The sequence below is a fragment of the Arvicola amphibius genome, chromosome 7 (assembly GCF_903992535.2).
Source record: "Arvicola amphibius chromosome 7, mArvAmp1.2, whole genome shotgun sequence".
Lineage (NCBI taxonomy): Eukaryota > Metazoa > Chordata > Mammalia > Rodentia > Cricetidae > Arvicola > Arvicola amphibius.
The window spans coordinates 135,020,599-135,033,836 of record NC_052053.1 but is presented as its reverse complement, the minus strand read 5'-3'; the positions used below and the strand labels follow the sequence as shown (position 1 = coordinate 135,033,836).

General features: G+C 44.6%; 1 protein-coding gene and 1 pseudogene across 3 annotated transcripts in view; one reads left to right on the top strand and one right to left on the bottom strand.

The window, feature by feature from the left end:
* Positions 1–1,583: 1,583 nt before the first annotated feature.
* On the top strand, positions 1,584–4,170 carry LOC119819930 (annotated as a pseudogene).
* Positions 3,493–13,238, bottom strand: part of Ahr (aryl hydrocarbon receptor) — a 53,975-nt gene continuing 44,229 nt past the window's right edge. Inside the window, exons 11-12 of one of the 3 annotated variants that reach the window (XR_005286166.1) lie at positions 11,684–12,143; positions 3,493–5,255 (exon numbers count right to left, since the gene is read on the bottom strand). Coding sequence is in view for 1 of the 3 variants with exons in the window: in XM_038336246.1 (XP_038192174.1) it covers positions 12,060–12,143 (84 nt within the window). In the remaining 2 variants the exon portion in view is untranslated. Of the gene's footprint in view, positions 5,256–11,553; positions 12,144–13,238 lie in introns of those variants that run through there. The other 2 variants (XR_005286167.1, XM_038336246.1) reach the window with 2 other exon arrangements.

Here is a 13,238-nt window from a genome sequence, read left to right as displayed (position 1 = left end):
TCCTCTCTGGGTTTCTTTAAACTTGGGAGCCCAGGAACAGCTTCATATTTACTATAGCAAGTTATTAGCTTTCAGAATGAGTATTCTGATCTATGTCTTCACTGCCAAAATGCAAATATTTACTTTTACAGTTGTTAAAATTCTTCTCTTTGAGAGACATAAACAAAGTCTGCCCTCCTCCAATGTTCCCAATAATAGCACAAGGTGTGGTTCTCCAGAGTTCACTCTAGGAAACGAGGCCTTGATTAGACATACTCACAGAGCAATGGGTGAGGGGCTATGGTCAGGAGCAAGGGCAACTCTACGTAGCTACACTACAAGGACTGCACCCTGCACGGATGATGACTCCCCATGGCTGGGCAGATGGAGCTTCCTCCCCCAGTCCTCTGAACCCATATCATTTACCCTTACAAAGCAATCATGGAAGAACTGGATACAACTGGTTAGGCGTGACACCTGGACACTCAGGTGAGGGTACCATGACCTTCCCAGCCTCTCCAACAAGCAATGGATAAGCTTAGCTGTGATGATCTTAGGCCTGCAGGCCCAGCCCAGCTCCTGATGATGGCCATGGTTCAGCTCAGAAGATCTCCTGTCCTCAACAATATTACCATGTATTTTTTCCTGTGAGAAACCTGTACATGAGAATCAGAATTATTGTATTTTACCATGTTTTTAAATTTTGTTTTATTAGTGATCACATTGAACATTATCTCATGCTTTTATGTGTCGTATCATTTACGTTCCCTCTTCTACTCATTATGTTTTATAATTATAAAATTATTTAGTAAGTTATTTGTAAGTACTGTGTGTTAATGATAAAGATGGCAAATATATCTTTTCCTTTGTAGTATGTATTTCTTCCCTAACTTTTATATATTTATTTACTTTGTCAGGGATTCATTATATGGCCTAAACCGGTCTTGATCTTGTGTCTACCTGTCTCTGCCTCCTAAATGATGGGATAATAGGGTGTGTACCACCAAGCAAAAATGAGGAAGGAAGGCTTTTGCTAACCAGCTCTCGATTTTATCAATTCACTTTCTCTTTCTTCTCTTTTTAAAAAAAGTTTTCCCTCCTCCATGGTCATCTAAATATTTTCTAACTCCGTCATCTAAAACTTTTGAGATTTTGAATTTTATATTCAATTACTTATATATAGCATTTTATGAGAAATGTGAAGCAGAAATCCATTTTCTTTTTTTAAAAAAATAGTGGATATTGTTCCTGCTTGCCCAGCCTACACAATGCTAATGACTCCTGGGTTCACTGTGTCCTGCCAAAACTTTGAGGGCTGTGCTCCCACTGAAAGTGCCTGCCCTCAAGCATTTGAACTTCCATTTCAGGTTGAGAACCAAAGGAAGATCCACCTGGACTTTCCCTGGAGCTCTCTATGATGTTGAAGTGTTGGGTGGAGTTGGGTTCATAAGCCGTGATGCTTTTCAAAAATAGAAGTCACTTCTCTCCGCCTCCTGGAAAACTTCTTACGCTCTGAGGTGTCTCCTACAGAAGGCATCTGCAGTGATTCCTTAAGCTACAGAAACTTGCTGAAGTTTAGGTAACACCAACCCTGTCAAGTGTCCATGATGCTGGGCCCTGAGGGAGGTGAAGGCCATACCCTGGTCCTGCTCAATTGAGGATGAACAGAACTTCCCCTCTGACTGCACAATTCATGATGGGGCCTCAGGTGTTAATTTCATTTATACTAGAGAAGGCAGGCAGGAGTGAGGCTTTTGTTAAACTTGAGTTAGATGATGATGTAAAATTGGCTCTGAAAAGAGACAGGGAAAGTATGGGACACGAGTATGCTGAGGAGTTTGAGTCACACAGAATCGAGATGGAAGGGGTATTGAAGCCCAGTGCTCCAAACAGTACCGACAGTGCCGGTGATAGCTACGAGAGGCTTCGGGGATTCCCTTTAGGATGCACAAAGGTAGAAATCTTTCGGCTCTTCTCAAGATTTGAAATTACCTGTGGGTCCAGAGGGCAAGATTACAGGGAGGCCTTCGTTCAGTGTGCCTCACAAAACTTAGCCAAGAAAGCTCTAGGAACGCACGAGGAGAGATTGGGAGTGGGTGTTGAAGTGTCCTAAGGTGTTAAAAGAAAGTTAGGTCATAATCAGATCCACATCTCAAGTTCACGTCTTCATGATCCAGGCAGAAGCCTCGGCCCTGTGACTGGCCTGGCACAACCTGTGGGTATCCTTGGCGCTGTGAAACAGGCAAGCCTGGATAGAATGAGCTCTCATGCCTACGGCATGGGCTATGGGAGCTGCGATGGTTATGGCCTCCCTACTGACGTATTTGGGGGAAAACAGCAGCTCCTGACTTTCAGGGGTGTGACCTCAGACATGGAGACAGAACTTCACAGCGCAGAGCACCACGGGCCACTGCGTCCCCCATGAGCAGGTCAACCTACAAAGCAAGAGACAAAGATGTTTGCATCGTCTCTCCACTCAAACCTGTGAGAGTTCCCATCAAGATTGACCCTGATAGAACAGAGAGGCTGCAGTTTAGTTTACAACCAATGAAAAAGCAGTGGCAGTTATGTTGAAGGACAGGGACAAAATGCCATACAGATATGGAGAACTTCCCGAGTTCAACCACTGGGCTAGCAATGGGGCTAATAGCAGCCAGGGGATGCACAGCACGGGAGTGTCAGCTGCCAAGGCCACTTACAGAGGCCGTGGAGAATCGCTGTTTGCAGACTTGCTCAACCCGCTTTCTTACTGAGACTCAGGACCTCCAGTCCAGGGGTGACTGCACCCACAGTGGTCTGTACCCTCCCACAGCAATCACTAATTTAGAAGATTCCCCCAGCCTTCCCTTTAGCTCCATCTTATTTAGATCTAAGTTTTCTCAATTGTGGGTCCCTCCTCTCACCTGACTCTAGCTTGTGTCAAGCTGACAGAAGATTAGCCGGTCCAGGCTTTGATAAAATAATTTAAAAAGGGGAGATGTGTGAACCCACAGTTTTGAATCTATTCCATGTTGACTAAAGGTCAGAAAGTTCAAACCTATTCTTGTTCCTCAAGGACAAATAAGAGGATGTTTGGCCAAAGGTGTGGCTACTGGATGTCTTGCTCCTCAAAGACCAGACAACAGGATGTTTGACTTAGGGCATGGTTACCAGATATTTTTGAGATGTAAGGAGGTATTACACTTGCTTGTTCCTTGTATCATGGTAAGGAAGATTTTTGCTCTCCTCTTTTGACTGGGGTATATAAGGACCATGAGTGGTAAACTTGGGGCTGTTGCAGCATTCACCGAATGGCCTCTCAACTCTGTTCTTCTGCTTCTTGTCTATTTCTCTCCTCAATCCCCACTCACCTTTTCAGGCACATAGGAACATGTCGGTCAGTCCGGACAGGTCTGTACCTGAATTCCTGAAGTCTGCTCCCCAGCAGTGGAATTCTGCTGGAGTTAGAAGCAGGGCCCAGCAGTGGTGCTGGTGATGGGAGAAGGCTTGGGAGGTGGAATGGTCTGGGAAGTGGTGTGACTCTGCTGGGAAGCAGGTCACTCACCTGTCCTTTAGACTGCATGAAATGATATAGATTTGGGGAACCAGAGGAAGCCTGCATCCGAGGCCTGGGCTCCCACTATCCAGAGCTTTAGGGAAATGAATTCTGCTAGCCACCTGAAAGATCCTGGAAGTGCAGTCTTATCTGGTCCTCCATCCACGATGACAGTGACTTTTGTCCACTTTCACCACAGCCCCTGAAGCAGACCCAGGACAGTGGGTCCAAGGGAGCTGAGCCCAGAAACGTGGGGCCCACACACGTGTACTTTTCAGGCACAAGAGCTGTAGCAACTTGTTACATGGAAATAAAAATTAGCATACTGTCAAAACAGACCTCGTTATTGTTTCAATAAGTGTTGTTTTTAGTTTCCTTACCTTTACAACTTTATTGGTTTATTCTTCATGACTCCCTGTATCTCAAAAGCTCCCATAGGGAGGGCCTCTTTGGGAAAGCTGTTCGTGTGTTGTGTTTTTTCAGTTTCTAGACCATGTCCCATGAAGCCCAGTCTGGCCGCCAAAGGTCAGCCTGACGCTCATACCCTTACCTCATGTCTCAAGTGCTGGGCTCCCAGGTGTGTGCCACCACACCCAGTGTATCTAGTGCTTGGGACCAAACAGAAGGCTTACTGGCTTGCTGGGAAAGCACTCTAATGAAGCTATGTTCCAAGCTTCTGTATAACCTTCCGTGTTTTTTCTTTTAATTTTTCAGCTAACAGCAATATCAACCTGGTCTACACTTTTAACGATACTGCTAAATTTTCATCACTTTAATGTTTAGTTTCTGGCTTCAAACATTTTTGTTATCATCCAGCTATCATTCTGCTTCTTTGGAGGTAATAGTTTTCCTATCATACTGTCTTCCCCATCTGTCCATCCGTCCATCCATCTATCTATCTATCTATCTAAATCTTGTTTGGAATTTATACATGAAAATTCTTTGGAGTTTGATTTGACAGTCAGCTCTTCTAGGGAAAAGTCTTGTTTCTGTTTTCCGATAGATCCTTACAAAGTGTCAAGCCCAGGGTTACTGGAACCCTCTTTAGGCTGTCTGGGCAGTGAGATGAGAGGAACTTTATTTAGGGGAATGGTCCATACCATTATGAAAGCTGAGACATTGGACAATAACGCAAACACAAGCTAGAAACCCAGGGAAGTGCTGTTTCACCTCCTTCCAAGACTTCACACCTGACAAACACAAGCAGCCCTCTGGTCCCGGGCTGAAAATACAGGACCCTAACATGCAGGGGCAGGAGATGAGGGCCTGGATTAGGAAGAGGGAATGCTCACTGGCCTCTCCTGTCCCTTTTAATTCTATCTCAGACCTCAGCCCATTGGGGTAGCAGCCCACACCTGGAAAACAAAGCATCCTTATTGTGTCTTCTCTAGAAACATCCACACAGACACACCCAGACATGAAGCTTTACTAGCCATGAGGACGCAGCTCAGCGCAGTCAAGTTAACACTCAAATGAGCCAGCCTGTACCTTGTTTCCCAGGGCTGTTTGGGAGCTGGCTTTGGTAGACGAATTCCTGGGGAGGTTTGTTTGTTTCTTCACTCAAAGCGTATTATATCATTTTCTAGTTCACGCTGTCACTGAAGACATGATTGATTCTCTGTAGATCCCAGAACCCAATGCTTGTGCCATTGCAGAACTAAGTTTTCTGTGCCCGGATTGAAGCCGCAAGTCACAGGAACTGACAGAGGATCTCGAAGCTCAGCGTTCTCTCACTTGGTTCCTGCCAGAATTATTTTTATAAATGGGGAAGAAAATTGCACACAATATATTCTGATCACGCCTTTTCCTCCACAACCCCTCTAAAATCCTCTCCACGGTTTCAACCACAACTCTCTCTCTCTCTCTCTCTCTCTCTCTCTCTCTCTCTCTCTCTCTCTCTCTCTCTCTCTATCTCTCTATCTCTCTCTCTCTCTCCTCTATGTCTGTCTTTAAAATACAAATAACTTCTATGGTTACAATGGCTTCTTCTTCCCTCTCAGACACACACTAACACGGGCCTTTTATTTTGTATCTACTCCTTTAGGTACTCTGCAGCATGGTAGATTTTCAGGATATTTACTCTGCCAATATTGTCGGAAAAGGAAACCCCTGTCTCCTCTTCACCTTCCTGTCACCAAGCTTTGCCCTGAGCACTTTACGGAATCTACTCTTGTTAAGGTCGCCACTGACATCATCGTTTCTAAGTAAATACTCATCAGCTTTATTTTACCACTGAACTTCTGAAATTATTGTTCATGTACTTTATGAGTCACCTCTCCCCTGTCATATTATGACCACACAGACACGAACTTGAGAGCTCACCAGCCCTATTGGGAAGCTTGCTTGCCATTATCAACTCTTAAATTGTTAATTTTTTAGTGCTTTTGATTCCAAATATGTCTACCAAGAAATATCATAAAACTAAGGAAATATTCTATGTCCCCTTTCTACCAATAGGGTATTGAATACACGTTTTAGTAACCTGATTTATTGTAAGAACCATTTGTCCTTTCAAATCTTCTCTGACGCTGATCTAATATAAAATTCACCATCCCAGCCTAAATAGTGCCTATTGCTTAAGATTCTGACCATTATCGACCCCCCTGACTCATATTAAATCATTTTTCTTAGAAATACTAGTGAATAAATAGCTAGCTGCCATTTCCTGGCTTCTTTCTGCTTCATTCACTGACATAAAAGCTAGCCCTAGAAAAAGAGTGAGGCGGAAGGCAGTAGCTGGCATCTCCGACTGTGGCCTTGGGCAGCATGGGTCTACAGGCCTAATGCCATGTCATGGTGTTAAACGGTGGGAGACTCCTGCTACAGAAGATAGTGTGTGTATGGAATCCAAAAGATCAGATTCACAGAACTGGGAGGTACGGTGGTTGTTCCCAGGAGCAGGAGGATAGGAAAACATTAATTAGAGGCTATCAAGTTTCAGATATACAGGACGAGTGAGTTGTTGAGATACAATGTATAGCACAGTGACTATAGTCAGTGTTCTCCTGGATGTCTGAAAATTGCTGACAAAGAACACAGACATGCACACTGGCACGAATACACACATAGGCATGCACACACAACGATGGGTATTTCACAAATAGACAAAAGTCTCTACTGACTTGACAACTGAAAATAGGCAGCTGGTGCCACCCTGAATATCCTGTGAGAACTGCCTCTCTCTGCTTTGTTGTTAAGTGCCCTGCGAACCGACATATATAAAGTACATGAATAAAGGTGTTCAACAGATACTTGAGTGGACATGCCCCCCACCTCAGCTTAAGGAAGCAATGTCAATTAACAAGGCTTTATCAGGCCCAGGTGGAGCTGGCGGTCGTCCTGGGACTTGAATGAAGTGGGTGCCGGGTGAAGCGGATCTACTCTCTCCTCCTTCTCTGCTCCTCATTCCTTGGGTATCGTTCTTTGCACAGTGTGCGTTGTCCCCCATCGTCCTTCCATGCTTCTCCTGCCACCTGCTCTGCCTGATGCGTTTGACCTCAATAAGCTAACAGAGCTGATGCCCGCACGCATGCGTGATTATCCCTGATGTCCTTCTGAGTTTAAGGCATGAGCTGAAACGGTTTCATCATCTTAAAAAGACCTTAACTTCGACATTATTAAAGCTCCTCTCCTATACATCAGTTATTCGTCCCCACTGCGTGAGCATCCAATTCTCTCACAAGATTACTCTTCCCACACCATTCCAGGAAACAAAGGGAAGCCCACACGCGCTCAGAAACATGACCTATATAGATTAACCATCAGCTGTGATTTTGCCTACTGCTTTGGTAATTGCTGTTGTAGAAGGTGCTCCATTCAACTCTGAAAAAGGAAGTTTGAAAAAAAAAAAGCTTTGTACCTTCCAAATTCCTCTTTTTTTTCCTGAAGATTCAGTCTACGTCTGGTGTCACAGCTATGTTCCCCATGGCAAATATTGCTAAGAGCCTCATTTCAACAACATACTTAGATTCATCATCACCAAAGTTACCAGACTGGAATTGCGTTAGCAACACTGGAAGCAGCGGTGACCATGGAAACCTGTAGTGCATCGTTGAGGTACACAGACATGAATAGGAGTAAAACTGAGCCCCCTTCAGAGGTGAAACCAAATTGTCGCGCCTCTGTCCCTCTACCACCATGGTCAAATCACGCAGCAGTTGCTAATTTTCAAACAATAACTTTCTACCACTCCTCTGGTCCCTGCTCACAGCTGTCATCACTATTTCTCATACCCTTTGAGAAAAGAGAGGGGCTGTTTCTGTTATTATTGAGGTAGCTTACACGCAGGTAAAAGCAACAGAAATAATCCGGTCTATCCATGAGAGACAGAAGTGGGAACAGGCAGTAAGCAAGGAGGGAAAACGTTGAGATATGGGGGGCAGGGGAGATAAGAAGCCAACTCAACGAACTTCCTCTTGCCGTAGAATAGAATTAAAGGGAAGTATCCGCTATACCTTAGCAGACCTCGAGAGCAGTCTTTTTATAGCCAGCTGAGAGGATGTCTTTAGGATTTCCAAGTGTTTCGATATTTTCGGCATCAATCTCTTTAGCACCTGGGTGAACAGGAAGGGTGTGTGTGGCTCCACTATCGGCGCCCTTGGAGAGGAAGCTGCAGAGCGCCTCGGGACTGCTGATGCTTTTCCCTTTTCAAAGACAGGCAGGAATTTTGTAACCTTCTACTTGGCTTTCCTTGAATCCATGTAAGATCAAAATAAGGAACCGGCAGGTTTTTTTTTTTTTTTTTATTTTGCTTTTTAAAAAATATTGCTCTCTTTTGCTCTAAGTGGGAAGTATGAGAGGGTTGCCTCCGGGTGCTACAATCCTTTTGTTTCTCACACAGTTGTATTTATCCGATAATTTCAAAAACTGAAATATCTGCAGTGGAAGGATTAGCGTTTCAGTTAAGGTTCTAGTTTAAGGTCTACTTTAAGAGCAAATGACCCACAAACTAAATAGCGCTTTTACTGTAGGCAGAAACATGGCCATCAGGGTATCTCATGTACCTTCGGAGATGGGGTTGACTTAGAAATTCTTATTTGTCTCTCAGGATTTTTGTTGGTGGTGAGTGTGTGTCTGTGTATATTAAGTAATGAAAGAAAGGGAGCAAGGGGATGAGGAGAGGAGGGAAGAAAAGAAGGCCAAGCAGGCCAAGCAGTGTATTGTGGCAGGAGATTTGCCATAGTGACTAAGGTTGGGTTGTTTGGATGGAAGCTGGTGACCGTCTAAGGCTAGGAGTTAAGTTCACCTCAAGGGAACTTACATATATTGTATAGTACTCTACTAATAGAACCACAGTGGCAGCTTTGGCTTCTGGGTGGTAAAACACAAATCTAGATATTTAAAGCACATTCATTGATAATATATCCCAAAATAATATCTTTGAATTTAATGGATTAGTCTTTCACTGGGAATTATATTGCTGTCCTTTGGAAACAACCGCCTAAAGAGATGTGTTCAAAAAGGGTCATAAATACTTGCTTCCTACTCAGGGCTTTTTCACACGCCCTTCAAAGAGAATGGGGAGGTCTTTCTTTGTGTTGGAAGATTCATTCATTTCTTTCTATCTTCAAAGCCAAGGGATCCAGGAGAAGCCCCACCCTAACCCCCCACACATGTACGTGCACATGTGCACATGCACACGCATGCATGAATGTGTGCGTGCACACACACACACACACACACACACGCCAACAGCAAGAGAGAATCCCCATCACCTATTTTGAATGTAATATCAGTTACTCTAAAAATAAAATAGAGTGGACTAAAGACACCCAAAAAGTTGTATCTCTCTGTTCTTTATCAAAGAGCTCAGAAGAAACTAGGCTTTTGAAAATCTTTAGAAAGGTTTTGAAAATAAAACATCATGGACTTGCAGATGCTTCAAAATGGAATGGGCAAAATGAAAAGAAACACAATGACTCTCATGTCACGGACATTTCCTTGTGGGAAACGTGTCCAGGAAATGAATACAGTACCTAGGATTGGGTATGACAATGGGCAGCACAGAATTACGGGTGCATCCTCATCGTGGGGAGTCCTGTGGTGACTGCACAGAACTGACAACCCAGAAGCTGTAACCTCCTAAAGCTGCACCCATGGTGACCGCTCACAAAACCAGTTCAGCTGGTGGCTTACTTTCCATGGAGAAAGGAGCAGGAGGTCGGATTCTGTGTTTTCATTTGTTATTTCATCCCTTCCTTTAGCAGTCCTTGAAATGGTTGCTCTTACAGTGCTATATTCCAAAGGGGCAGAGCTAGGGACAGCTGCGACTTAAGGCACAGGGAGGAATGTCCTGCGTTCTTGCTTGCTGGGACTCTGGACCATTTCATTCAAGTGTGAGTTGGATTACTTACATATTTCAGCTATTGTATTTGTTTACAGACAGAAATTACATTTCACACAGCATTACAAATGCTTTTGAGTAAGTTTCTGGGAACAAAAAGAAAAGTAGTTCCTGCTTTTTGTTGTTGTTGGTTGTGTAGATGGTGGTGGTTGTAGAGGTGATTGATGATAATGGTAGCGGTGGCTTTCTTCCTCTCAGGGTTGGCTGAGGATAGGACCAATGACTTCATGATTGGAGCGCTGTCATTGAGCTCTAGCCCCCCGAGAAGTTCCCCCAGAATTTTCAAATCACCCTAGCTACACTACAGATCTAACTCATGCTGTTTCTGCCCAGAGTCATCAGATGTAGACTAAATTTCTCTAACTTTAAGATGCTGTTAGCATTTCAAAACTTGTCATGGAGAGTTTTCGGTATTTAGCAATAATTTCCTAGTGCCGGAGCCAAACCAAATTGGCTTCTGGACCAAGATCTGTTTCTCTTTGAAGATTTCTAGATGTAACCAGAAATGACAAGATCTAAATTTAGAGCACACTGGACTTAAATGTACTGGGGATTATTTACGGCTTAGAGCAGCCCATTTGGAGACAGTTACATTCATTTTCGGATAATAAGGAAAGGTGCCTGAATATGAGGCGCAGCCTCTGCCCTGAGTTAAAAGCATGCCATGGCCAATACGGTGAGCAGGGTCAATCACATTCCCTCAGCTCCAGCTTGATCCAGTTTTCACAGGAAGAAGTTACAAAGCAAGCCTTTGTAAACCACAGTCCTCCGGGATTGGCAAGGGTGTGGCTGAGGAACACTCCCCTTTGTTGCTAGTGGAAATGTTGACTGGTCCCATATTTTTGTAGCAGAATTTAATACAGTCCCTTAAAAGTGCATATTCTTTACGGCAGCCATCACACTTCTAGGAATTTTTCTCCATGATTTCCCTTATCGTGCACACCCACGTGGCAATTAGCATGCTTATCACTACACAGTCACTGCTGCCCTTGAAATGCCCCAAAATGTCCTGTGGCCACAGATGAGTTGATTAAAATAGTCTACAACACGCGTGCCTACCTCTCCACACAGCCACCGTGTGTAACCGTGACTGGGTGTACTTGGGAGATAATTACCAACACGGGGAAAGGGTCATGGTATGAGTGCCAGTCAACAGGTCATCATCCAGCTCCAGAGACACACAAATACACAGGCCCTTGCTCTGTGGTGACCTCTGAGATGACAGGTGACCTGGAAGTGCCAAGGACTGCGCTGCAAACACACAGGAAATCGTTTCAACTTTTGCTAAGGCTGTAAGGATAAAATAGGGAACTCTGATAAACTGGAAGGATGCCATGGCTCTGCTCCCTCTTCTAGACTGGTCCTTAGAGGTGACACTTTAAAATAATAGCCATATACAGGTCAGAGGAAGAAGAATTTGTTTATCAATACGGCCTTACTATGGAGCTCTGGCTGGCCTAGGACTTACTATATAGTCCAGGCTCGTCTCAGTTACACAGAGAGATCATTTGGCTCACCTCTGCCTCCCAACTGCTAGGATTAAAAGTATGCAGCACCACACCCAGAAGATCGTATTTCAAGCAAAGGGAAGGATGCAAAGGGCTGGGAGCAGGGAGAGGTTAGCCTATGTGTACATCTACGCTAGTGGGAATACAGGTCGTGCTATCCCTACTGTAGGAACTCAGACACGATTTCCTGTATTTATAATGTATGATTGCATTTTCTATAACTGACATGGATTTGTTTCAACAAAAATAAGTGATATAAGTACGAAATTCCACCTTCATTGATGTGCACAGGGGGAGTTTCCCAAAGTGCTTACTTACAAGGCAAAGGCAAGATCTGAATAAGGACAGGCAACGGGATTCATGGTGCCATCCACTGTTCCCACAGTCTACGTCATGCATGGTTCATGGTGCCATCCACAGTTCCCAGAGTCTATGTCACGCATGGTTCATGGTGCCATCCACGGTCCCCACAGTCTATGTCATGCATGGTTCATGGTGCCATCCACGGTCCCCACAGTCTATGTCATGCATGGTTCATGGTGCCATCCACGGTTCCCACAGTCTATGTCATGCATGGTTCATGGTGCCATCCACGGTTCCCACAGTCTATGTCACGCATGGTTCATGGTGCCATCCACGGTTCCCACAGTCTACGTCACGCATGGTTCATGGTGCCATCCACGGTTCCCACAGTCTATGTCATGCATGGTTCATGGTGCCATCCACAGTTCCCACAGTCTATGTCACGCATGGTTCTTACGTTGGTCCAATGCTGTACCTGGAAGTAATGAATCTGACCTAAGCAAGAAATGCAGTTGAAGAATGAGGCCAGTCTAGAGCTGCACATTCACTAACGAAACTAGCTCACGATAGCATGATGACCCAGACAGAGAGGGGAGAAAACAAAGTTAGGAGACAGTACCGTGTCAACTCTGACTCCCACCATTAAACCAAGTGCACCTGTCATCTTCAGTTTAAATTCTTTTCATTGTATTTTTAAGTGAATGTGTGTGTGCATACGTGCATGTGTGTGTGGGTGTGTGTGCTCGCACATGTGTGGCTATGTGTGACTGCAGGTGGCTTGTAGAGGTCAGAGAGTGTTGGATCTCTCAGAGCTAGAATTACAGGCTGCCCAGGGGCTCCCAACAAGGTTACCTGAGACAGAATTCAAGTCCTCAGTAGAGCTGTACACACTCAGCCATCTCTCCAGTCCTTGCTTTGTTTCTTTATGATGAAAATAGAATACTTTTTCTAGCCTTTTGAACTGTTGGGTAAGTGATGTCAGTAGCCTCCCTGCTGGGCTGTAGCACACCAGTACTGCTTGCAATTTAGCGCCTCCAGCCCACTGCTCTCTGCCCTGCTTTCCCAAGCCTGTCTGCAGCTCAGCTGTGCCCCTCGTCCCTTTACATCGAGCTTTCTGATGCTTACCCTGTCTTGTGCATTACGCATACAATGAAGATGTGAACATCACAACAGTCTATACAATGTGGCCTTTATGTTTTAATTTGAATAAAGAAGATGAAATTAGCACGAAGCAACCATCCCTTGCACATGGGTTCCAGTAGCACAAATCCACACATTGAGACGGACCTGCTAGACTTGACCGTACAAATGGAACATTCCAGCACCAGCACAATTTTCTAGGCAGTGGTTAGGGGTGAAGGAGCCAATAAGACACCTGCTTTCTATTGGTTCTGTAGGGAGTAACTCACTGAGTCACCAAATATCATCCCTATGAAACAAATCCTTGGGCTTCGATCTATTTTCCGACAGGAGATTAGGAAGTGATCACAGGGAAGTTCTTGTATGGAACCACACACTAAAGCTTCTCGATTCTTTCCACTTAGATCACTTTGACTCCATCTCCAGCACC